Source organism: Sciurus vulgaris, assembly GCF_902686455.1.
Source record: "Sciurus vulgaris genome assembly, chromosome: 4".
NCBI classification, from domain to species: domain Eukaryota; kingdom Metazoa; phylum Chordata; class Mammalia; order Rodentia; family Sciuridae; genus Sciurus; species Sciurus vulgaris.
This window is the reverse complement of record NC_136464.1, coordinates 33,332,888-33,359,440: the sequence shown is the minus strand read 5'-3', so window position 1 is coordinate 33,359,440 and position 26,553 is coordinate 33,332,888. Positions and strand designations below refer to the sequence as shown.

Genomic DNA, 26,553 nt, shown 5'->3' with positions numbered 1-26,553 from the left:
GAAGGTTGAGGCTGACTGCAAGTTTAAGGCCTATCAGGGCAATCTGACAAGACCCTGTCTCAAAACAAAATAAAAAGGGCTGGAGGTATAGCTTAGTGATAGAGTGCTTGCCTAGGATGCACAAGGCCCTGGGTTTGAACCCCAATAATGGGGGGGGGGGGTGATAATCTTATCATCAAAAGGAACCCTTCCAATCCCTCTGGTTTCAAGTGAAAAGAACTTAACCCAATCCTAGCCTTGAAAGAAATGTGATTAGAATCATAACCATTGAAGCTACCATCTCTCGAGAGCTTGCTCAATGCCAGACCCTGGTTTGAGTTTTCAGGCGTAACATTTGCAATCCTGGCAACAATTCTAGCAATTAGGTACAACTATTTTCCTCATTGTACATCTTAGCTACTGTAGCAAGCAGGCTGGTTCAGGCTGTGGGAGAAATTCTAAGGAAAATAAGCAATGGCCAAGAGATCTCAGATAAGGGTCTCAAACTACCCAACACTATACCAACAATCATCTGGATATAGAAGCTAGGCTTTCAACTCCTATTCTGGGTTCTCATCAACACTAGTCACTATCCTTAATATTGAAGGGCTATTGATTTCTCAGCCTTCTGGGTGACCACATGGAGGGGAGGCCAACTTCTCCTTTGGAGAGTCCTGAGTGTACTTGCTATGTGACAAGCACAAAAATGACCTTTACCTTCCACAACTGCTAAATATAAAGCAGCCACACAGTTAAAAATAGAACTCTTGCCAGCCCATGGGGGCTGTCATCATGCCCCATGGCCACATTTCCATCCATCCTCCCACTGGAATCAGTGTGGCCAAGAAGTGAAGAAACAGCAAGGGAGCTCTTGGCCAGTCCAAGTGGCAGCTGTTCACCTCTGACATGTGGATGGGTTCTCACCAGCTGGACAAGCAGAAGCCCAGTGGTACCCTAGGCCTAGCTCTGCCAGCAACTTGGCAGATGACAATGGCTAATCACATCACCCCTCCGTCTGTTTCTCATCTGTGACATCAAGTTACTCTATGTTATCTAAAGGGATGTATAGTTACCAAATTCATCCTACAGGCTGCTGGTAGGGTCCTCCCCAGCCAGTAGAAGCAAATGTATGCAATGTAGAAGACTATGTTGTTTCCAATCCTGAGGTGTGAAATGGCCTTTCTTTTACAGTATGTCACTTATACTAGATGTTTTTCAAGGGTGTTATTTAGCAAAATTAGAAGTTAGCAACTTCAGGGTAATCCCTAGACTATTTCCTATGTCCACAGATAAACTTGGGAACCTCTGAATTCCTGCTCTCCAGCATCCAGTACTGCTGGGATGCCCAGCAAGCTTTCTGAAAATGCAGAATCTCATCCCTTCACCCCTTCACAATAGCTCGTGAATCTGAATTATCAAATTAAAAAGATTCCTGGAATCTGACACACAGTAAAGACTGAGCAGGCCTGAGCAAGGGGACCCATACACTTCTTTCAGTCCTGAGAGTGTCTGGATTCAACCTCCTTCCCGGACTCAAGGTAAGTGACTTGCCCTTATACACATGTGGTATACAAACTCAGGTAAAAGGGGAAAAGGAATGCTTGCTCACAACCATCAGTGCCAAGCCAGAGGATCAATGTCCCCTGTTTGTTCTTAATAGAGAGGCTGACTTGAAGAGACAAGATTATTAACATACCATGCCCTGAGATAATCTAGGCAGGGAAAAAAAAAGAGGAATTTTTTAAGATGACTAAAGCAGAATTCCAGAACTGGAGTAAAGTTATCATTCCCTTGGGACGTTGCAATAGTTAAGAAATTGTTTTCATGGGTACTGAGAGGCAAAGCAGAGCAATTAGGTTGGGTAAATTCCCAAGCAGTGCCAAGAACACTTGACCTAAACCCTATTTATGATGAGTGACACAGGGCCGAGCCGGCCAGCCTCTTCTATTCCTCTTAGCTCTTCCTGTCCTACCTGCTTAGGGAACACATGGTATTGCTCTTTATGGGAAGATGCCATTTAATTACAAAAAAACTAACATCATCTTTTTCTAAAGGAGGTGTCCCTCAGGTTGTACATTTCTGATTTTTAAACCCAAGGGCATATCTTAGCTGAAAGAGAAAGGCGAGAACCAATAGTATTTGGGTAAATAAGAGGAATTCACTTGTTCAAGGAATAGACAAAAAGGAACTACAGCATTTCTGTGCCCAAAGATGTCTTACTGGATGTCACTGGAGGGACTTGGCAGAAGCAGCTGGCATTACACTTGGCATTTCCCAAAAACCAAGTTGCCTGGGGAATAAATCCCATTTTTAAAGAAACTGCCTTTCCTTCTGGGAATTAACTTGCTTCTATTTGACTAGATTTTTTTTTTAAAAAAATGAGTCATAAAGAAGTTCATAGAGAACTAAAATTTCACTTTGTCCTGCATTATGGACACTTTCTGGGCAGAGAGTTACAGCCAGCAAGGGGCAAGGCATAGTTGGGAGAATGGGCTCATACAAAGCTAGTGTGGGTTGGGACCCTTTTTTTCTTCTGGAGAACACAGATCCATTGGTGAAAATCAATACGGGAGCCACATGGTATAAATAAATAAAGAAAGAAAACCACTAAAACAACTATTTAAGATCCGAGAAGAACTAAGTTTAAGTGAGAGAAAATGTTACATACATCTACTTTTCAAGTTAGAAACAGGAAACAGAAACCTCTATTTAGTATGGAAAACAATTAAAAATAGACTCCAGTTCCATTTTCATCCAAGTCAGAGAAAGGGGGTGGGAAAGGGAGGAAACTGCAAAGTAGGCGGGGAACGAGTCAAGGAAAGGAAGCTGTGGATCTGAGCTTTGAGCTCTGAACAGAACAAGTGACCCTCCACTGTTCTTTGAAATTCATACTAAAAGCCTTTTCTACACTGGGAGACAGCCTGAAAACTTTCCATTCCATGCTGCAAAGAACTTTTGTAAAGGGAAAGCTTACTCCTCTATGAAATTCCAAAAAAGAAAACTTGGGATTTAGAATCATCCTCTGGAATTTCAAAGCACAAAGGTCAACATGCACCATTACTACCTCACAGCTCTTGAGTTTCGCCAACCCCAAACCCTTCAGAGATGCAGCAGAACCAACCAGAACAGCCAGAGAAACTATAGAAACTGAACCTGAAAACCCTCTACAATGCTGCCTGGGCCACATGGAGTAGGGTAAGCAGCCACACAGTGGCCCCAGAGGGCACCACTGAATGACAACCTTGCACAATAACAGCTGTGAAGAGGGGAACCCGAGAGTCCCTAAGAAAACATTTAGTAACCTGTGTTAGAGACACAAAAACATGTTTCATATTTTAGAAAATTATACCCAGTATGTTTGCTTTGTTAAATTTTCTACCCAAAATTGTGCTTTCTAAAAATCAGTCTTGTCAAAGAACTAAATCATTTCTGACTACTTAAAAGCAATCACTATTCCTACATTTTCTAAGTAAAGTCTCACGACTAAGAAACGCAAACTTTCCTTTCTGGGGGATGCAACTGTCTGAAGAAAACCGCGAGCACCGACGTGCTGAGAATGCACCTGCACTAGCCTGGCGCACATGTTCGAACAGCTGACATTACCTCCGTCAGCCTGCTGGGATGGACCTTACGGTCATGTGGGTAAAACGGGGCAGAAGGCCTGGGATGAGGCCTGTGAAAATGTCTGTGCAGTGACAGAAGTCTTGCCACAGACACCATGGGACAGCCACACTGACCACAGTGAGCTGGGGGTGCATCGTGAGACTCTCTTACCTCGATTGTGTTGCAAGAGCACGATGGTGGGGTTGACGATGGTTGTGGAGGGGTAGGCGGATGACGGCTTACTGGCTGGTGGAAAGGCTTGGGAATCAGCTCCAGTATGGGAAGACACAACTTCATTTAGTAGGGGACTGGAACTCTGAAAAGAAAATGAACACTGTCACTAAGTGTAGATAAAAGAAACCTAGCTTTTCAAAAGGGTGAAACATAAAGCTTTGCAAAGACCTTAATTATAAAAAGAAATGTAATCAATGAGACATATCATCATTAAATTCAGTTAGAAGCCTTGTCTGGAGTACTTATTCTCTTTGTTGGTATTAGTAAGGGGAGAGAAAGGGAAGGGGGATGTTGCTGATGGCCTCAGCAGCATTGGTCATTATTTTCACCTCGTAATGGTTGTGAGTCAATCCAGTTACTGAAAAAGCAAATTCAAATCAAAGTAGAGTGACATGCAAAACCCATGCAATTCCAAATGCGATCCAAGAATGAGAGCTGGTTTAATTGGGAAGAATCAGGGAAGTTTAGTACACTGTGTAGAGAAACGTGAGACAAGGTGAAGACAAGAAGTCACTGATGTAAGAACAGGGAAGAGTTAAGTAATGATTCTCTGGGAAAGCTGCAGGTGGCTTCAGAATCACTGAGCAATTTTACTAAAACTGGCTTCTGAGATCTGAATATTATCCTATCCTGCTGTGACACTTTTTCACTCTAATATTAGAGTGACAAAGATCCCTGAAGTAAAGACTTGTGAGGATCCTGACTTTAAAAACTTGAGATCTCTACCAGAAATATGACTAAAATTTTTAATGTCAACATTTTTATCTGTATGAGGGGATAACGTCAGTCTTAAAAATGAAAAAAGAAAGAAAATAAGACCCTGAAATGTAGTAAGGATATTTAGACTGTTTCTCCTTTGTATCTATACATTTTGCAAAGTTTTTATTTTAGAATTAACCAAACTTAAAGCCAAAATGGCATTCTTCAAGGTTTTAAGAACAAAATTTTGATCATTACTTTTATAAGTGGAGGGAGGGTTTGTTTGTTTTTTGTTTTTTGCCATACTGGGATTGAACACATGATCTCACATGTACTAGGAAAACATTCTACCACTGAGATAAACCCCCAGCCCTGATGGTTACTTTCAAAGTAATTATTATGCTCAATGATCAACTACTGTGTATGCTCCTGTAGGACAAGGGTCACATCTTTTTCTTTCCCTTGCCACCATCCAGAATAATGCACTGCAAATAGCAGGTGCTCAGTAAATGCCACGTGAATAACAGGAGCCACTGTCTTCCAGCAAGGGTGTTTCTGAGCTAATGTTTGTGTCAAGAGAACATATGCTTGTCAGAAGAGAAAATGTGCATATCAGCACCCAGGACAGCTCCTGGTACATAGTAGGGATTTTGCAAAAACTGTCTCAGTCAGTCTCTCTGGAAAGTTTCCTATATAGCCACTGTTAGTTATGAGGGGCAGCTCAATTTTTTGTGAATAAAATCTTTTTCCAAGACCTAAGAGGTTCACAGTATGATCTTGTATACAAGTGCCACATCTTGATTTCTCCATTTATAAAGTAGAAAATAACTGCACTTATCCAAATTTATCTCCACAGTGATTTTAATAAAGATAAATGACTTAGAAATGCTGCCAGAATGGACCCAAGAAACACACAGTATCAGGCACAGAGCTCTTTAAAGTGTGAAAGCCTAATGTGATGTCCTTGTGGATGGATTGTGCAAGCACTTTACAGATTTTAATCCATGTCTTATTTCTGAAACATCACAAAACATCTATTGACTAAAATGAACTAAATGAATTAACCTGTTATTTCTCCCTCTTATTTCCAAATAGCTGCAAATGATTAACTCATGACTCAGACACCATCTTCAAAGGTTCTTCCTCTACTTGACAACTCCCATTCAGAGAAGGAATCCCAGCAGTTTCCTTCTTCTCCTCTTATTCTGTTACCTGGGGTCAAACCAAAAGTTGCCAGGCCAACTTCTTCTGGGAAGTCTACTCCAGGCGGATTAGTTAGGTTTGAGACATTGAGGACACTGTCCCAACTAATCTGCCCTGGCACACCTGAAACAAACACAACATAAAGACCTAGAGCTACACAAATGACAAATTATAAGGCACAAAACAAAGCTACTTACAATGGTATATATGAGTGCACTCAAAATAAGGCTCACTTTACTTGGTACTCTGGAGAAAGACGTTCTGTGCCAAAGGAAGGTGCTACATGCCCCCAAACCAGAGTGGCTTCTAAATTCACCCAGAAGTTCAGCCTGAGAGCTTGGCAGGGGGGAACAATTCATCACTTTCCTCCCAGAGGGCTGAGCTGCAAAGCTCAAAGCCAGAAATATATTCAAGCCCAGAGGTCACACTGGGCCTGGGCCTGGCCTAACTCCGCTGTGCTGCATCTGGATATTCAAAAACAGGCTCCCACCCAGGATGTAACAATTCCCAGATCTGGTGCTCCTGTTGCCTTATTATACTTTCTCTAATAAGTCAAACAGGAAGTTTCCTTCCTGCTTTGTGCCTGACTGGCTTCAGCTTAACATGTCACCTGGGTCAGTTTGGTATGCACATCTCTTCAAGGGGCTATCTGATTAGCTCCAGCAGCCAAATATATGACTCACCACTTCACTGAATCTCAAAATGTGGTGTGTGGACCTGATCCCCAAAATAAAAATCCCTGAGGTGCTCGTGACCATGTGAGAGTCCTGGGCTCCTCCCCAGACCCACAAGATCTAGCAGTACAAACTAGACCTCCCTGGTCCTCACATGATCCCACCCAAACTAACTTTGAGAACTGATATACTACCCCACAAGTCCCCTTGAGAGCAGAGCAGGGGCTCTGACTTTTTCACAGGTGTACCTGTGGTAGCTATCAGAATGCCTAGAATGTGGTAGGAGTTCAAATATTAATTATTCACTAACTGGTTACTGGCTCCTCATTTGCTAGGGCAAGTCCCCAGCAATGTTGCTAATGCTAATTGGGCACTTTGTGCCAAGGACCAGAATAGGAGGAATTTTTTACTGCTCCGTCCCACTGAACCCCACAGCACCACAAGTAGACCTATGTATCTTTATATTAAAACTCACAGACCCTGTCCATTCCCAGGTTCCCAAGGAAAAACAAGACCCAAGTACTTTGGCTCAGCTTTTTTCCCTAAAACAGTTGGGCTTTCCCACCTCCCCTATTGGAGGGGACTTGAGGGCCCTTAACTTCCTGTGAACACTGAGCACCCCTGGGGCCTCCCCCATAGGGGACCCAGGAATTGTCTGCCTTTTGAGAAAGTTCTAATATTTGTACAAGTCTTTTAGACCCATTTCCTCAATTAAATCCAACTCTCTCCCTTTTTTATTTTTATCCCAGTCTCTTCCACTTCTGTTATAAAAGGGCATTTACTTACCTACAAACTCAACCAGAGTGAATGTCTTCCTCCCCTAGGACCTCCCTGCTCCCTGGGACACTGTCCTGTAGCCCCACACCTGCCCTTGGCTTGTCCAAAGGGTTCTGCAGCTTTCCTGGCTCTCAACCTTACATCTGCCTGGCCTATGAAGAGCCAAGTAAGGAAAGGCCACAGATGTTCTCTCAGAGGGAGGACAAAGTTCCTTCAGGAAGGCCGTGCATTCCCAACAGGACAGAGACGAAGAGATACTTGAGAGACCGGGGAAGAGCCCCAGGCCACCGGGTCACACACAGGAAGCATGCACTCTAGGGACAGCCAACAGGGGTCCAGTCATCGCAGGTGCAGCAGCAGCCAACGCTTTCCTCAGGATTTAGTAGCCGGGTGAGAAAGGGCTCGCTCGGGCAGACATTCAGGAAGGCGGCGAAGGGAAGCGCAGCAAGCTTACGGTCCTGGAGACGGCTCCCGTGGGGTCGGGCTCCCAGGCTCTGCGGAGGTCCTCCGGGACGGGAGGGACCAGCGGAGGTGGTGGTGACAAGGATGGTGGTGTCTGGCTAACTGGGGGCAGGGGGCCGCGAGCACTGGCTGGCTGGCTGTGCTGGGGCCGCCTCTGCAGATGAGGGGGGATGAAATCATCTAAAGTCGGGAAGGTCAGAGGTGAGGCGGCAGGGGCGGTCGCCGGGGGCGGCCCCAGAGACGCTGGAGGTCTGGCAGTGCCTTCGTGCCCTCTGTCAGTATTAACCAGGTAGAGAGGGACAACTATTACCTCAGGCTGGGCTGGGCTGGAGGAAGAGGCATCCTGTAGGAAATAAGGGGGTCATTATGTAAAGGGGTACGGCAGGGAGGAATTCCATATTTAAACAGTCGAGAGTGGACATGCAGTGATGTACTCTGAGAAATATTTAATCGGTGCCCTTTCCTCAGAGTACATGAGACAGTTGGTGCTAGCCAGCTGGCCTCCTGATACTCCATGACACAGAGGGAGCCCCGTCCAAGTTTACTTTCCATCCATCTATTTTTGAATCCTTTTAACACTTTATGAGAGAGAAAGAGACAGAACAACAGAACAGGCAGCAGGCGGTGTTTAACCCCACAAAGCCACTGTTGAGCCTGAAAGCTTGGGAGCAAATACAATTCCTCTGGCACCTTATCATAAAATATGAAGAGTCCGTTATCTCACCAGATGATTAGTCTATGGATTCCATGATCTGGCATCCTTGCAGATTTACAAAAGAGAGAGGGAGACAGAGAGAGGTCTGTGCTGAGATGTTTAGAGAGAAGGATTTGGGGTTCAAGCCGCAGCAATATTAATGAGGAAAGGGAGGATGGAGCAGCCCAGAGAAGGAAGGCACTGCTCACATCAGTTTCAAAAGAGACAGTGAAGAAGACACACAAACATTCCTAAGTTCTTGCCTTGGCTGGATAACCCGGCTGCAAAAGGTAAGGTTCTTTGCTCTTCTGGTTTTCGGGATCAGAGGTAACCTGGGGGCCTAGCACAGATGGTCTCACTGCATCTGAGAACGAAGCCCGAGTCCTCAGGGAAGGACTCTCGCCACGATTACCAGCATCTTTATGGATGTCAAAGAACAGCTTGGGAGGGTCAGGAGAAGGAGCAGGGGGTGGTTCTCCTGTGCCGGCTGTGCGGGGCACAAGGCTGGGGGCTGGTGCTCGGGTGTCTGCAGCCTCCAAGGGAGTGTCTTTGGCTGGGTCACGTGCAACAGGACAGTTTTCCAATGCCGCCCGGCAAATGTTATTGGATAAACAGGGTACATATAAGCTGCTGACCTTTTTATTCCCAACAGCCTCATGATGTGGGTTAGAGCTCACATTCTTACTATAAACTAACCTGGTGGCTGCATAGTGGTGCCGGGGTTGGGATGAAGCACTGGGGAATGTGGAACCCAGAAGCAAAGGACCAGGACACGCCACATCTTTGGGAGCCAATCTAGCTGCCAGAGGGACAGACACAGGCTGGGGTGGTGAGGGGTTCTGCTGGCTGGGGGTGCTGGGTGAGACATAAGGCTTTGGTGAGCTCATGTAGAGGGAATCCTTGTAGGTACTGCGGATGGTGGGGGGCTGCCATGCAAAGCGGTCCTCTTGAGGGAGAGGAGGGTGTGAGGGAGAGAGAACCTTTAGTAGTATTTCCAAGGCATGATAAAAACACAGGGAAAAAAGAAAAAGAAGGGGAGATGGAAAGGATGACCATTAGAAACAACAGCATAAAGTGACCTGCAGACAAAAAACCCTGGACATGTTTTTAGGCAAATATTCAGGTTGGTCTCCTCCTCATACCCAGTTCTCCTCTGGGCAAAACCAAGGACTGGCTCATACTCACCTGGAATGCTGGCCTGGCTCACATGCCAGGGAGGCTGAGGCCAGCACACAACAGGCTAAGTCCTTGGTCAGCTGCATTTTTGTCAACCTCCTGACTCAAGGAGGGTACCCAAGAAACCAAATGTCAATGGAGGAAGCCCTAGAGCCCCCTTTTGTCTCTAGCCTTCCTTCCTTTAGATTTTTCTCTTGATGCCTTGAGTTTAAAAGTTAACATTTGTTAGACACTTTTGAGTGTCTTTTATTCTTTTTCCTTAGCAAAAGGAGAATGGGAAGAACTGTCTTTATTTGTGTTCAAAGGAGACAGATGTCCTCATTGAGCCATGGAGATTTGGTCCTCAATTCCTTAAGGATAAGAACTTAAAGCCCACCAAGAATGCTGAGGACTGTGAATCCACGTATGTTCTTTTCTTAGAGGAAATAATCTGATGGAACTAATTATTAGAAGGAAGGGACAGGGGGTGTAGCTCTGTGCTAAAGCACTTGTCTAGCATGCACAAAGCCCCAGGTTCAATCCCCAGCAACACACACACACACACACACACACACACACACACACACACACTCCAGAAGAAGAAGGAAGACAAGCATGAGATTCAAAGCACACAGTCTCCCTTTTGTGATGTACACAGAAAAGGAAACCAAGTAATTGTCTATGGGATTGGGTTTTTTCTGGTTTGTCAAATTCTAGCCCTAGTCAGCCCACCATAATGTATAATCCTAATGGTGAGCGATCAATCTCAGAATCATAGCTTAAGCCCGGGGCTATGTTTATATAGTTTCAGAGCTACAGAGAAGTAGTTCACATTCCATCCTTCTCCCCTCAACACCACTCCTCTCTGAGTTTCAGAGGACAGAGGACAGATGTCTAGGAAGCAGAGTGATTCTCCAGACTGATCTTCCAACCTGTGACTCAATTTGGGAATGAGGCCATGAGATGAGGAGAGCTCATGTTCCTAGACTTTCTGCACTGGCCCCTGTCTTTACAGATATCCCAACACCAGAATAAAACCAAAACCATCCTATAAATTGAACAGGTGAGGGATATCAGAGCTTGGCCAATATCTGATAAATGAGTTGTGACTCAAAACTAGGACAGTACAAGGGCATGGATCTATCTTGGGTTCATTTTAATTTTTTTACATTTTGTAGAGTACATAGAAGGGGAAGGGATGTTAGAAAGGGTGAATGGGTGAGAAATTCTTTTTTAAAATTTTTGAGTTTAGAATATCAACTCCAAAAGAATAAATAACCTATTCCTTAAACTCAATTTTCAAATTAAAAATAACCTGGGTCAAGAAGCACCTATTTGAATATTCTCTGCTAACTCAATGCCTGTCCTGTCCATAGCACACCCATGCCAGTGGTAAGGGAATGTGGCTATTTATGCCAGCTCAAAGTACCAATGAATAACTCCTCTCTGGTATACAGCAAGAGCAAAAACTTACAGCTAAATTCACTTGGTTCAGTGAACTTGGATGGGAAGTTGGAGCATGTCTACAGACCAGATGATGCTCTCCAGAAACAAAATACTTGAACTGGCACGCACCAAAGGACTGCCGGGTGAGCTGAGAAAAGTTGTCAGGAAGTAAGCAGAAGGCCATTTTGCTTAGGGGTCAGATTTACTTTTACTTTGAGCTCAAGTGTCTCACATGTGATTTCTTCTTGTCCAAAGATAGATATTAGTTTAATGAGTTTTTAACTTAAATCAGCTGTGACCATAAATGGTGCCAGAGCTGCATTACATCAGGCACAAGTCCTCCAGGCTTATGACCCTGTAGAGGATGCTTCCCCAGAGTGTGGACAATGCACTCAGAGCCAAAGGACTTCCTGTCCTGGGGCTTCTTTTAGCCCTAAAGAAGGAGGGGAAGAGACACAGTGACTTTACTCAAAGGAACTACTTTTCATTTTACTGTAAACATTGTAGGAACCACACAGGCAGTTTGCATTCTTGCCCAACTGGCTACTAATGAAATTCCACTTATCTTTTTACAAGGTAGGTCAGTGGGGGGGGGAAAAATGAGGCTTCCTGAAAACTGTGGGAGGTTTACAGTTTATACAGTTCTAAACACCAATCCCCACCTCCACTGGGGACCACCACGATGAGGATGTCACTGAGGGGAACCCTCGCTTCCCTGTTCCTGGGGCTAAGAAAGGAGCTCAGTAAGTGCAGCCTGGCAGGACACAGGATTCCCATCTGTGGTCTCCTAGGCTCAACTCCCAGGTGGGCCCACAGGGGTGTGAGAATTCTTTTCACTAAATCCCTGCCTGGGAAGTGCCCAGCCCAGCCCACCTTAGCTTTGTTAAAGCCAGTTACATCTCTGGCAATGGTTATGCAGTCAAGAAATCATTCAGAAAATAAACCTAAAAAGTTATGCATGACCTAAGTAGATAATTTTATGCTGAACATGCAGAATAAAGCCTCTAGATCAGCCTTTACCACCAGTATTTACCATGCTTCTTTTAAGAAGTCCCAGTTAAAAGAAAATTAAGTGACCAATAAGAAAACACACAGTTGTGAAACCATGATAGAATGCTCAACCTTATGAACTCCTGGAGGGCAATGTTTAACATAGTGATCTGAACATAACAGAGGTGTTCAATAAAGCCATCCTAAATAAATGTATTTTAAAGGAATTTTTCTCTATTTCCCATGGTTTTAAAAATGATCTCTTAAGAAGAGGTATTTACAAAGCCAAAAGAAACGAGTGGGCTAAGTACTGATGAGAAAAGATAACGTACTTTCAAATTTGCTCTGAATTAATCAGTACTGTCTTTTAATATAGACAGAGCTGACTGCATCCTTTTTTTTTTTTTTTTTGGTACCAGGTATTAAACCCCAGGGCCCTTAACCACTGAGTCACATTCCCAACACTTTTTTATATTTTTCATCCTGGGACAGGGTCTCACTAAGTTGCTTAGGGCCTTGCCAAATTGCTAAGGTAAGCTTCAAACCTGTGATCATCCCACATCAGCCTCCTAAACCACTGGGATTATAAGGCATGTGCCACCACGCCCAGCTGGCTGACTATCCTTCTGAAGGTAGCTGAGAAGGAAGCATATCTGCCATAGGCACCACATTTATATACTCAGAAAGGTTTCAGAAATGGGAAAACCAGGGCAAATCGTTTACCAGACAACTGACCTCCCAAGTCCCTGTGTCTAAGGAGGCCTTCAGGAGTCCAGGCCCACTTGCAGCTCCTGGTTCTAACCAGGGACCCTGGATGACATGCTGTACTTGGGAGACACATCATAGCAGGTAATGGAAAGTCTTCATAGTGCTGCTTAGTACAGACAAGTGACCAAAACTAGGCAGAGGTCTACAGAAGGGAAGGAAGACATCATCTCTGATCTGGGTTCACTGCAGGAGGTAGGGCAATTTTACATCCTCTGGCAGGAGTCAGAGGATCATCAGAGAAAGGAGAGGGAACTAGGAAGAACCTATAGAAGTTTCGGGCTCCTTCTCAGATCTGGGGGCATCTTCAGAGGGAAGTACTGGGAAGGGCAAGTGGATGACACTGGGAACACATTTCTGCAATATCTATTGAGCAACAGCACTTCCTTTAGGAGAAAAGACTATCCCATCCATGGAAGTGGCTCCTCTGCGTAGATACATTCTTCACAGAGCCCCCGAATTACAACAAGATTCATCCTTTTCATCAAAATGGCAAAGTATCACTAGGGAGGGAAAGAGGGAAACCCACCTAGGTACAATGACCTAAACAAAATCATCCCAACTTCAAGTTGTACTGTTTGGGGGGTTTTCTGTTCTCGGGTAGAGCTGGGTTGTTTAAGCTAAGTTGTGCTATTATTTGACTTCTATCTGCAGGCTCTTGGGTTGCTGAATTTAGGGTCTGGCCACAATTTCCTTATCTCAATCTGTGAGAACACAGTTGGTGGAATTCTTACAGCCCCAACTCTGGAGAACGGAATAAACACAAGAGGTATTCTTCTCTTGACTATTACCCTCTAAAAAATATTTCCAAAACAAGCTCAGACCTTTTTCCTTCTTACCAAGGTTGAATAGATTCCATCTTTCAGAACATTTTCACATACATGTCAAACTTAGAAAACAGCAGACCTATTCCCAACACCCTTTTCCAGAACAACCTCATCCCAGTACCTCTGCTCCCCTTGGCTCCAAGTCTCCTAACTCTGCATCTAAGAGAGCTTTTCCAGAATTGGCCAAAAATCTGAACCCTATCACAAGGTCCAGCTGGACAAGCAGGAAGTTACACACCTAGGCTACAAGACGAGAACCACTGGCTAGCTCCCACCCTTCCCCTGGGCACGTGCCTACCTGGGGCTTGTCAGCAGGAAGGCTGGGGTGCACACTTCTGTAGCCCTTGGCAGCAAGTGAGGAGGGCTGGGCGTTCCCATTGGCATCAGCATTGGAAGAGAGCCTCCACTCATCTGACGGATGGGGGAGAAAACAAACTGTCACTCAAGGGGAACACTCCCAGTTCTGCTATAATTCAGGGATCCCTGGTGGAAGGCAGAGATAGTAGGAGTACAGGAGAAAGCATACCTGCTGAAGAATTCTCTGGCTCCAGACCTATGTGTGGGGCAGAAAGGATAAAGAAAGAAGAAAAGGGGAAAAACAGAAATGGTTACATTTGCGGGAAACAAGCATGAGCTACATAGAAGGACGAAAAGCCAGCACCCCATTGTCTGACACAAAGTGCCCTCAGTCACGATGGCCTGATTACCATAGGAACCCACTCTAAACCATGATGTGCTCACAGGCACTGACCTTTGAAAACACAAGGCTCACATTCACAGGAATGAAGAAACAATTGTTCCTTGACATTCTTATTTTACAGACAGAAAGGCAACAGAACTCTCTACTGTCCAATTACTCACTAACTCTCATTCCCCTTCCTTGGGCCTGCTGTGGGCACAGAATGACCACCCCTCACTAGCAGACTGGGCTGACTGACAGGCCCTGCACAGGAAGTGCTCAGGCCCTTTTTCCAGGAGTGGTTTTACTGTGTAGAACAGGATTTGCACCCAGAGGTATCTGCTGAGAGAACTTTTTCTGTCTCTGCCTGCTTTTCTTTGCATTCAATAAACCATATTAACATTTAAAACCCAACCACCCTTCCTGAGTGTTCATCACGCTACCAGGTACTGCTGTAGCCCTTTAGTCTCCCAGCCACTGCCGAATGCATTTCAGAGTCCATAAACCCCTCTCTAGTGGAGCCACCCTCTCCACAAAGGGAGTAGTGTGCAGTGGTTATGTGTTCAACTGCTAATACGGCTGAACCTCAAATCCTGGCTCTACCACCTTTGGGCTCTGTGACTCTGAACAAGTTATGAGACTCAATTTGCCCATCCAGACAATGGGGATAATAATATGACTGCTTCATTAGAGTTGTTATAATAATTAAATGACACAAAGCACATGAAATGCTTATTAGCACAGCGCCTGGCAAAGCTCAGTAAATGTTTGCTATTTATCTTCTTCTTCTGCATCACTTCTTGTCTCTATATACTGTATCTTCCAGCTAGCCCAGGGCTCTACAAACCCTTTCTTTAAAGGGCCAGATAATAAACATTTAGGTGTTGTGGGTCATGTGGTCTCAGTCACAGCTACAGTTTGAGCATTTCTGATTTAAAAATCTGAAATGCTCCAAAATCTAAAACTTCCTGAGTGCCAACATGATGCCACAAGTGGAAAATTCATCTGATGGGATGCAGTCAAAACACAGCCACACTAAAAATAGTGTATAGAATCACCCTCAGTCTGTACATATATGGCATATTGGAAACATACATGAATTTCATGTTTAGCCTTTGGTCCCATCTCATCCCTAAGGTATCTCATTATTCATATGCAAACACTCCAGAATCTGAAATTCAAAATACTTCTGGTTCCAAGCATTTCAAATAAAGGACACTAAACCTGCCCCTGACTATGCTATCACAGCACAGCACAAGGGGAGCCACAGATAACCCAGGAATGATGAGCGTGGCTGTGTTCCAATACACCATTGTTTATGGTAGTAAAAATTTGAATTTCACACAATTATCATGTGGTATACAATATCATTCTTTTGATTTTTCTTTCAACCATTTAAAAATGCAAAAATCATTCTTAACTCATAGACTACACAAAAATGTAGCATAGCCAGTTCTTGACTTCCCTCTTCTCTTTAGCTGCGTCTTTATGCATCCCTATGCAGAGATAAAGAGATGACTAATACTATAGCTCTCGCAGTCCACACTTCCATTTCTATGTAGTTCCCATAGTGACTGGAGATGGACCTTCCAGATGTTGAGTGGGGAGGTACAAACATTTACTGAATACCTTTTAAGTGCCAGACACTGTGATACTTTAACGCTTACTTACTATTTAATTTAGTGTATATGCCAACTCTGGAAGGTAGGTAATGACCCTACTTTGTAGATGAGATAATGGAGACTAGCCAAATGACATTCCCAAAGCCACACAGCCTTATATAGGAAGGGATAAAGCAGTCGGTTCAGGGTCTCCAGACTCCAAGTGCAGCATCCTGCCCCACCCAACTATACCATGAGCCACAAAGAAGCAGCTATATTCGGGGATGGTGGTGGGAGCCAAAAGAGCAAGATAAGGCAGGGGTAAAGGTTTTAAGTGATTTAAAACGTGTACGGCATCCGTGTACGGCAGAGATCTACCTACATCAGAAGAATGGGGAAGGTTTGTTAAAATACAGATTACTGAGACCCACTTCCAGTCTTTCTGGTTTCAATGGGTGAGAGGTAAGGCCCAGTCTACAAGAACCAATGATACAAGGTTCACTCAAAAATATCCTGAATTTGACCTTATTGTCTCCTCCCTCAAAATTACTTGGTTATTTACTCTTTATATATACCTATATATTTTATTACTTGTTTGTTTGGTACTGGGGACTGAGCCCAGGGGCATTCTACTTCATTTTTCAGTTCTTTTTATCTTTTATTTTGAGACAGGGCCTTACTAAGTTGCTGAGGCAGGCCTTGAACTTTCAATCCTTCTGCCTCAGCCTCCTGAAGAGCTGGGATTTTAGGTGTGTGCCATCATGCCTGGCTCAGTTACGCACTCCTTTAACAAGTTATCTGCAACCTCTCTGCCACTCCCTGTGGACAATTCATTAGCTATTTGTCATCTCCCCCTGTGACCACACAGTCAGGAAATTTAAGGACTTGTGTTTTGCTCACATTATTGCTTGTATGACTGGGACAAATTTGTTAACCAAACCAAATTTCACTTTCCTCATATATAAAATAAAATCCTTACCTCAGGTACTCCTCATAGGTGCCTGGCCCAAAGAAATTCTTCCATCTGGCAAGCCCCCAAACATAGGTGATGCATTGACAAAATGACAATGGCCCTCTATCCTCACTTTTACCATCCCATCTTCTTTCTAAATTACTATTCCTTTTTTTTCTTTTCTTTTTTCTTTTCTTTCTTTCTTTTTTTTTTTTTTTTTGGTGTTGAAGATTGAACCCAGGGCCCTAAGCATGTTAAGCAAGTACTCTGCCACCAAGCTATATCCCTAAATTACTATTTCCTTGTCTACCTTTGTCAGGTCATTTTTTTTTTTAATGGATTAGGTTTATGTATACACTAAGTGTCAACAGGTTCTGATTGAGGGACGACTCAGTGAAGGATGTAAATTTTGTACACGGGTTTGGAATACAGTATTTTGCCCACTTTTTGGTTCCCAGTTGGGTTGGTTCTCTTCAAGTGACACTAGCAAACAGACTTGTCATGGAAAGTCAAAGTATGATTGCCCACGCAAGACTCTAAGGTATCATAAAAGCCCTCTTCCTCCGTTTTGTTCACTGTACATCCTGCACAGATGACCTGGCCTCATCTGCGAAATACACACGGACTCTCTTTTGAGTCACAAGGATCAAACAAAAGTATATGGGCATGAAGCATATGCTTTATAAAATTAGAATCCAAAGAATAAGGGGGAAAATCTACATAGACATAGAGTCACTGATCTCTGACATTTGATAAATAGCTCATGAACATAAGATCCTTGGGGATCTTCCTCTTTTTTCCCTCTCATTCCAGATCTTTGAAACTGCTCCTTTTACCCTGGCCCCAAATAGCAGTTCCCAGGATTTCTTAGGCGATTCCCTCTCCCCTGTTGAAGGGGAGGTGCATTTCTGATGTTTCATCGTCCTTCACCTGTTACCTTGTCTTCTGCACCTGGAGATTGATAGCAGCCCAAGGCCAATTGTGCTTGAGTGTAGCAGGATAAAATTTTCCATATATAATCAATTATTAACACTTGATTGAAGAAACTGTCAAAATGCTGCTTTCAATAAACATTACCTCAGAGCTCCCTAGATAGTATGGAGGCTTTGGAAACTTGGGTCCTCAATAAGATTTGAAACATAATTTATTTTGCCTTATCTTTTCTTCCACTGTTCTTTATTTATTTATAATCTTTTCTGGTCTGCAACTATAATTTCATTTTGTGTGTGTATATATGTATGTGTGTGTGTGTGTGTGTGTGTGTGTTTGGACTATCAGTTCTTGGGATCTTAGGATAATTTTCACTGAGTCCATCTTGATGTGTTCTGGTAGGATACTCAAGAGATAGATGGCAAGTGTTAAAAATAGGTGTAAGGGCGATCTCCAACTTAATTTTCTTTTATTTATGCTGTGTAATAGAGAATTTAATTTATCCCAAAAAGAGGTCTGGGCTTTGCCCTCTGCTTCTGGGAGGTAATCTCACACTAAGTCCCTGGAATCTCATAATTGAGAGGAATAGCTTTGCCTATCTAAGGGCTCTGAGCCACACCAGTAATGGAATTTGGGTGGGGGCTTGGAGCCAACAGGCACTCTACCTTCTAATGAGATCTGCCAGGTGGGCGGTGGAGCATGCAGTGAAAACTCTGGACACAAAGGCCTGTGTAAACTTTCTGACTGGCAACACCCAGAGCATACTGTCATACATTGATTCTAGGAAATAACCTCTAACTTCCCCAGACTCTACACTACGCACCTCTCTTGGCTGATTTTAATCTCTATCCTTTCCCTATAATAAACTGTAACTGTGAGCCTAACAGTTGCAGTGAGTTACATGAGTCCTTCTTTGAACCTGAAGGTCATTTGGGAAATCCCTTGAATTTGCAGTTGGGTATCAGAAGTGAGGGTGCTCTCTTGTAGAAACTTTCCCCTCCAATTCTGTTGACTTAATTCTCACACTTTTACTCATAAAAATCCACTCTGGTTTAATGGGGATAGGGGGTACTTTTAACTGTTTCAATGTCACATTTCTTATATTTTTCTGCTGCTGCCTATCTGGAGAGCAAATGTGAGAGTCAAATCAGAGGAAATGAGTTGATTGTAGGTGCAAGAATCTTCATGTCCAAAACTAACTTGTAGTGAACAAATCAGGCAGTAAGGATTAGGGCCAACTGACATAGAATTTATAAATGTTAAGGGCTGAACTGGACCTTAGCATTGGAGTCAGAACACAGGAGCTGATGTATCAAGTCAAAAGCTCTTCAGGCTACACCAGACAGGAGCCTGGTACTGCACCCACCACCAGCTCAAGCTCCCCACCGCCCTTGAGTAAAAGCACTACAGCTTGGGACATAGGTGGAGTCACTCTGAAATGACAGCGCCAGTGCACAGATATGTCCAGGCAATGAGTTCAGGAAACAAGGATAAGGTAATGAAGCTTCCCAGGGGCAGGGAGTCAGCACTAGAATTATAGCCATTCTTTTTAGATGGTTCTAATCCAAAAACCAAGGTCCAGAATCAGAGATGAGGAAACAGGCTAGGAAGCCGTGTGCAGGGACCTAGAGTCCAGTTACCATTCAAAAGCAGGAATCTGGAGAGTGGGTTTAAACTGGGCATCTACGAGGGCTCGACCTGTCCCTTGACTCCACCTCAGAGGACATCTCTGTCCTCCTAATGTTTACTTGGAAGCAGATGACTCCCAAATTCATACCTTGGACTCCAAATTTCCAAATTCCCATTAGAAATGTTCTCTTAGAAGCCCTTCCCTTGCCAGGAAACTCAACGTGTCTAAAAATGAATTTCAACATTCCTTTCAACCCCTTCACAAATCCCCCAACTCCTGAGAGCCACGGCTGTCCTCGGAAACAAAGGAAGACACCACCCAGCCAGCAACGAGTCCTCTCTCTCATTGAACCCTGTTTTTTCATCCTCCTCAGTACATTTTGCCCTGATCTTCATCCTTGTGGCCACCACCTGGCCCAGGCCTCATAACCTCAAAACAAAATTATTTCAATTCTTCAGCAGTCTCCAGACCTACCGAAACTAGGATGGTTACCCTTAAAGAACAACTTACTATGGGCTGGGCACTGTGCTGAATGCTTGATATGACACAGCTCATTGAATCCCAACAACTCTATCATCCCCACCTTACAGGTGAGAAAACCGAAGCCCTCTAAGGTTGGCTAATTTGCTCATATCACAAAGACAGTAAACGGCAGAGCCAAGCTTGACAGAGGGCTCCACATCTCTAGGGCTATACCACCTCTCCCAGGATGAGGGAGTTGGAGCAAGAACTAAAAATAGGTGGTACCTAAAATGTGGTTCCTGAGTGGACACTTCAAGACAGGAGCCTCCAGTCTAAGCAAATAACCTACAGGGATATAAAGAGGTGTAAATCCATGGAGCAAGGCCAAGAGGAGGCAGACAGAGCCACTAGGGGACAGACGCTGGCCTTGGTGATAAGGGAGGAAGCTGAATGCCATCTGACATTGGCTATCCAACGGCAGTGGGAGGAGGAAGCAGGCCCAGTCCTTGGCAAGACCCACTCACTGCCTCACACTTGGACTCCCCATCCAGGCTGGACATGGCTGTTTGCAAATACTGATTAAGTGTTTTTGTGAGACCAGTCAAGACCCAGGGGCTCCCAGGCTCCAAGACAGACTGGTGTGAGCTGGCAAGCTGTCATGCAGAGGTTCAAAAGGAGGGAGTAGGCAGCAATGAGAGGAGGGCAAAGAGCCATGAGGACACAGCCAAACTCCAGAGCCTGCAGGATGCCAGCCCACGGGCAGTACAGTGTGAGGATGAGATCCCCATTCTTAAATGTTCCATCTCTACGGTCATACCCTCTTTTAACCTCAACCCAAGCATTGGCACATTCTAGCCTGCTCTGTACTTTTAATAAGGATTTGTGGGTTTTTTGTTTCCTCTACTCAAACCCAGCTTCTTCCTTTCCACCCAAACTGCCTATGAGTACAAATTTAAATTTACACCCAGTCAATAGGATTCTATTTGTGCTGGGTTAATTTCCAAATTCTCCAAGGTCATGGGCATTTTGGAACCAGGAAGGCTTGGAAAGCATCTTGCCCAAGTTCCTCATACTTTATATGGACTTCAAAATCGCTGTGACTGAACCACAGCCAGAAAGCAGGGTAGCTGGCCACAGCCCCACCTGACTCTTCTGTTGTGACAACTGCCTTTTGCCCTTGCTAAGCACCCAGAATTACTCTTTTCCTTTTTTCCTCTCTTCTTTCCATTTCTCATCACAATTCCTACCATTTTCTTAGAATCTGGCACACACATGATGCTGAATGAATGTATGCTCATTTGGATTCAGTGATCTCAACTTATCAGGAGAAAGATACTATGATTGATTTACCATAAGGTGCACATGACTGATAGCTATCTCTTAGTTCTTCTGAGTAGAATTTTAAAATAATTCGGTAAAGATTTTGTGGAATCTTTTTTCATCAAAATTAGTTGGTAGGAATTCATAAGCTACAGAATCTTCCTAGGACAAGAAAGCGCTTCCTAGACCCCTACAATCCACACACAGCTCTGTAAGCACAAGCCTTACAGAAGAGGTGCATTTGTGGTCTACATTGGTGTCACACTGCAACCACTAGAGGGAGCTCAAGGCTCCCTCTACTCCACGGCTTCCACTCAAGGCCTGAGAATGGGCCAGGTTGAGATCATCCTGCTGGACCTGGGGCTGCAGGAATGGCTTTTCTCTTTGGATCCTTTGGTATACTCTCTTACCCACATGCCCTCCAGCTTGGGAGCTTCCAGGACCAGAGAGGATGGTTTAAGCCTTGGAAAGAAATAATTTTGCCTTTTCTTCTTATCCCCACATTTCCTAGAGAAGAGAGTAGTAAACTGCAATGGGTTGGGAATTAGATGTTGGCACAGGACCAAAAAGCCACGATCACTTTTTAGTGCTGCAGGTTGGTCAGGCCTTCCCTGGGCCTAGGGAGAAAGAAGCCCTCCACAGGTACCAACACTACGATTGAGGGGCTTGTGCTCCAAACCTGGCCTGTCCTGTCCTCAAGCATCTGCCTCAGCAAGTGCTGGGACAGGAAGAAAGTCAGTTTTCAGGACACTGGGCACTAACCATCCTGCATAATTCCATTTTATCACAACACATGCCTCCTATTATACCAAAAGGGCTTGCATATCCTACTTCCTTTCCTCTCTGGTTCCAAGACAGTGGTGGTCAGTTCCTCACTTCAATTTCTCTTTATTCAAGAAAAAAGAAAACTTCTATCCCCCAGCAGCAGTTCTCAATGTGGTCCCTGATCCAACAGACTCAGATCTATAAGCAAGAATCACAAATTCTAAAACTCTGGACTGGAGTCCAGCAACCTGTGCTTTAACTCCAGACAATTCTGATAGACAGAGAGCATGAGAACCAAGGCCCTGCAGAGAAGAAAGGGGCTGGTCTCCCCCAAACTTCCTGCCCATGGAACCACAAAGTCAGCATTTCCCGATTCCAAAATACTTGGGCTGTGAAAAGCCCTGACCAGAGAGGCCAAACTAATCCTAATCTAATAACAGCAACTAACAACTAATAGTTTATTCCATGCCACCAGACCTGGTACAAAGCACTTCACATCCGTCTCATCCATCCTTCCTGTGAGGCAGGTATTACAATCCACCACATGCCACAGTTAAGATCATTAGGACTGAGAGAAAGTAACTCACCCAAGGTTGCACAGCCACCAGGTGGCGGAGGCAGGATGTGAACGCAGATCTGCAGGATTACAAAGTCCCAGGTCTAAACCTCAACACCATGAAACAGACACTCAGGTTTCCCATGTTGTAAATCAGGGTGGGCAGGGGACTTCACATGGGTTTCTTTGGTCTCCCTTGGCTCAGAGTCTGCACTGGCCTTTGAACTGCTCTCCTGATTCTGCTCTTTCAGGTGCCTGGGCCCACCCTTGGCCTGAGCCCTGTTGCCTGTGCTTTCCAGGGAGGTCATTCAACCACTTGCACTGCTTAGTATCCCCTGGCTTCTTCTCCAGCCCAGCCATGCCCAATCAGGTCATAGCCAACTTCTCAGAAGCAGGGGTGAGTTCAGAGAGGCCTAACCTATGGCCTATCTTATCAAACCCTAAGCCACCTCTGTCCACATGAATACAATCTACAGAGCACTGGTCCACATGACAGGGCGATTTATTCAGTGGAAGCTAAGATAAAGTGGAGGTTAATGTTGTGATTCACATGAAACACATGACAACATGTCAGTCCAGGGCTTGGACCAACAGCCATCACAGAAGGGACAAGGAGTTGACTGTCCCAGGAACCCCTGAAAAACTCAGCAGCTGGTTGATGAATTTGTGACTCCCTCAGAAAAAGCAGGCTAGCCTCCTGCCCTTCCCATAGAACTCTGCACACCTGCCCCCAGTCTTACAAGCAGCGCACCTGGCTTACTTTCATGTTGCGGGGTTTCCTGAGGGCTCACAGGGCTACCACTTGGGAATTCCCTGTAGGAGGATGAGGCCCGGAGAGTCACTGCTCCCTTTCCAGTGCAGATTTTTGTAGGATCCATGTCTGAAAAGAAAATACCCAAAAGTGAAGACTGAATCCAAGACTCCTGGGGGATTAAAATGACAGTCAGTTAGCAAATTGTTACAACCAGGGAATGAGATGAACCTGGTTACAGCTATGCACAGTCTCAAACATTTGTGGCTAATGAAATTAATCTGTGGGTGGTGAAAAGGGACAAATCACATTCTCAGGGGTTTATGGCTCATCATGAGATTAGGGGGAAATGGAGGCAACAGTCAGCTCTGAGTGGTATGAGTTACCATATCAGCTCAAAACATTTGGAAATGAAAGCAGGTTTATTCCTTTTATTAGATGAAGTTTAGGTTGGTGAATGGATTTCTAGCTAATTAGTAAGGCACAGTTCAAAAAAGCATTTATGAAAGATCTCTTGAATTTCCAGAGCATCCTTCTTACAAAAGAGCAAGCTGGCAACATAAAGAGTTAGGGGGATGTTCTGAGAATCACTGCTCTCTGAAGTTCTCCAACAGGAAAAAAGAAAGAACAAGTCTTCTCAAACCTCTAGTCACTCTAACCCAATGGGGATATGTTTCAAGACCCTCAGTGAACACCTGAAATCACAGATAGTACTAACCCCTAGATATGCTATATATAGATACTCAGAACTACTATGATAAAGCCCCAGAGATTAAACACAATAAGAGATTAACAATAACGATTAATGAAATAGAGCAATTGTAAATTTATAACATAATAAAACTTATTTAAGACTTGTGAATTGCTTATCTCTAGAATTTTGCATGTAATACCTTTGAACCACAGTTGATCACAGGTAACTAAAACCATAGAAAGTGAAATTGCAGTTTGGAGGAACTACTGTAAACTTCAAAAGATCTACATGCCTATCCTCCAGGAAAATCAGTAACAAGGAGGCAGGAAACGGGTGCAGACCATGCAATTCTAGAAGGCACATGTGCCAAATGTTTCTTTTTGTACAGCTGAGCTAAGCTAAACTCCACACTTTTTTTCCCCTCCAAATTGCTCAAAGCCTGAATCCCTGACCTAAAATCTCAATGCTTAGGATTATAGGCTAAAGCTCAGGGTGTGCATTTGCACAGGACATGAGCTCAGTGTCCGACTGCTCCCCATTCCTAAGCAAGGGCAGAGAGAAGCAATTCCTCTTTTCTCCTTGCTTTCCATTCTAGCAGTCCCTTTCCAACAACTCTGAAGAATCACCCGTGCTACAGAAAAGGACAGATCTGCCCTCTTCGCCTGCTCCACTGAAAGTACAGAACTCACATCACATGGCAGAGCAGGCAGTAGCTTTGGAGAGGATCTTACCTGTCCATCTGTGAAAAGGGTAAATGACTAATGTCACAAAACTATTAGGAAAAATGCTTCATGGTCATTTCAGAAAAATGAGGGGCAAACTGGCAGATCCACAGCCCACCAGAAGATTGTGAGACAGGCAGAAATGCCCAACTTCTGGAAGCACTATGGGATGCAGTGCGGCTGGCCTCACTTGTCTCACTTGGTACAGAAGGAAGCTGTAAGTCAGAGCTGACATCTGAACTGACATCTTGACTGGGCCTCGCCTCCTCCCCACCCTGCAGGCAGGAAGTAACCGCAGGTGAAGCTGGGGAGGGGCCGGGTGCCCTGGGAAACAGCCCAGAGCATCACAGAGGCAAGTCAAGGTTTAGCATCTACAGCAGCTGCTTCAAAGTCAGCCCAAGTCAGAGGTTCCCTGTGAGGCCAGGTTAATTCTCCAGGATTTTTCATTTAAGTATTGGGAGTTGTAAACCTATAGGAAGAGCCTGGCAAGTCGACACAGACCCACTCCAGACCAAATGCCCAGCCTCCCAACTGACCTTTCTCCTAATGGAGGGAAGGCAAGGCCATTGCCTGCAGTTCTTCTCCTTGTTCTCTCTCTCTCTCTGTCTCTGTCTCTCTCTCTCTGTCTCTCTCTCTCTCTCTCTCTCTCTCTCTCACACACACACACACACACACACACACACACACACACACACACACACACACGAAGAAAGGAAACAAACAGGAAGAGAGGGAGGATGCCTCCTGAGCATGCAAGGATTAAGCCTCAAAGTATGTGTTAGAAGAAAAAAGGAGCCATGCATGATCTAACAATGAGAAAGAAAAGAACCAACCCAAGGCGAGATACCTGGAGGGAGTACTAGGCCTGAAGTGTTTTTCACTGTCTTCACAGGAATTATTTTAACAGCAGAAATAGAGCGTGTGCGTAAAGGGTCGGCAGTTGCTGAAAACACAAAAGGGTAAATGGTGCATCCAGAAGGAACATTTGGGAAACACTCAGGCAGTTGAGGAACTGAGCAGGGACAATAGGAGGAAGTCGCCTACACACGAAGAACAATACAAAGAGCAGTAGATGCAGTAATCAAAAATAACCTGCTTTCTCTCTTTAGAGTTCTGGGCCAAGTCGCAGAAGCCTGCCTCCAACCATCACCCAAATACATTGGTCAGTGTTTACCAGTGCCTCCTGCCACACCAGGAGCTTGCCAAGCTCTGGACAAAGAGATGTACAGAGACACAGATGGTCTGGCAAGTAGAGGAAGGGTGTGCAATCAGGGTCCAGGGGCCCCTTGGGAGAATGCCGGGTGGTCTGCTATGTAGCAAGGGCTCTGAGGAGAGGGCTGTGGCCCAAAGGCTCCAGATGAGTGGAGCTAGGAAAGGAATAAGTATGTGGGTTGCCTGGTCCCTTCCATCATCGTAACTGCTTCCCCAGATCAAAACTTCTGGGGTCCTGGGCCCACTCTGACAATCATTACCCTCTGGCCCCAAGCAAATCAGAACCCCCATCTGTTTGGAAACAGATGGTCTTGCTTAAACCTACCCTTCCCTGGGAAAGAGTTGCCAAGTATCCAAGTGCATGCTGAAGACGAGGCAGACTGAGTCAAAACACAAGATCCCAATGCCCAGCTGAGGTAAAGCAGAGCAGGGTTCACAGCCTGGGATTTGAGGAGGGCTGCAAGGTCAGCGTGCTCCCACTTGTCCATCTACAGTGTCTCTGGCCTCCCTGCCTGCCCAGGCTCTGATGTCGATGGGAGCACATCCCCAAGCCTCTTGTGAGGCTTCATTTATGGCAGCAAATGAAGAAAGGTCAGAGCTCTTGTGCTATGATGCCAGAGTTGCTCCAACAAGTGATGCCCAGAGGTCTCAGGGCCCAGAGTCACAGAATAACAAGGGGGCAGTGCTGCTTGGATAAAAGATTGTCACTGCTGAATCAAACATCATGCTGGTGAAACCAAGATTGTCAAAGGGACAGGACAGAGGGTGGTT

At 44.8% G+C, this 26,553-nt stretch overlaps 1 protein-coding gene across 50 annotated transcripts in view; it reads right to left on the bottom strand.

The window, feature by feature from the left end:
* Positions 1 to 26,553, bottom strand: part of SORBS1 (sorbin and SH3 domain containing 1) — a 236,120-nt gene that overhangs the window by 82,549 nt on the left and 127,018 nt on the right. For 19 of the 50 annotated variants that reach the window (XM_079135991.1, XM_079136039.1, XM_079136017.1 and 16 more), the window contains 7 exons: positions 25,418 to 25,513; positions 23,155 to 23,283; positions 14,035 to 14,061; positions 13,807 to 13,919; positions 8,589 to 9,305; positions 7,624 to 7,974; positions 3,754 to 3,898 (listed from right to left, as the gene is read on the bottom strand). In XM_079135991.1, coding sequence (XP_078992117.1) covers positions 3,754 to 3,898; positions 7,624 to 7,974; positions 8,589 to 9,305; positions 13,807 to 13,919; positions 14,035 to 14,061; positions 23,155 to 23,283; positions 25,418 to 25,513 — 1,578 coding nt within the window. The remainder of the gene's footprint in view (positions 1 to 3,753; positions 3,899 to 7,623; positions 7,975 to 8,588; positions 9,306 to 13,806; positions 13,920 to 14,034; positions 14,062 to 23,154; positions 23,284 to 25,417; positions 25,514 to 26,553) is intronic. The other 31 variants (XM_079136008.1, XM_079136014.1, XM_079136015.1 and 28 more) reach the window with 17 other exon arrangements.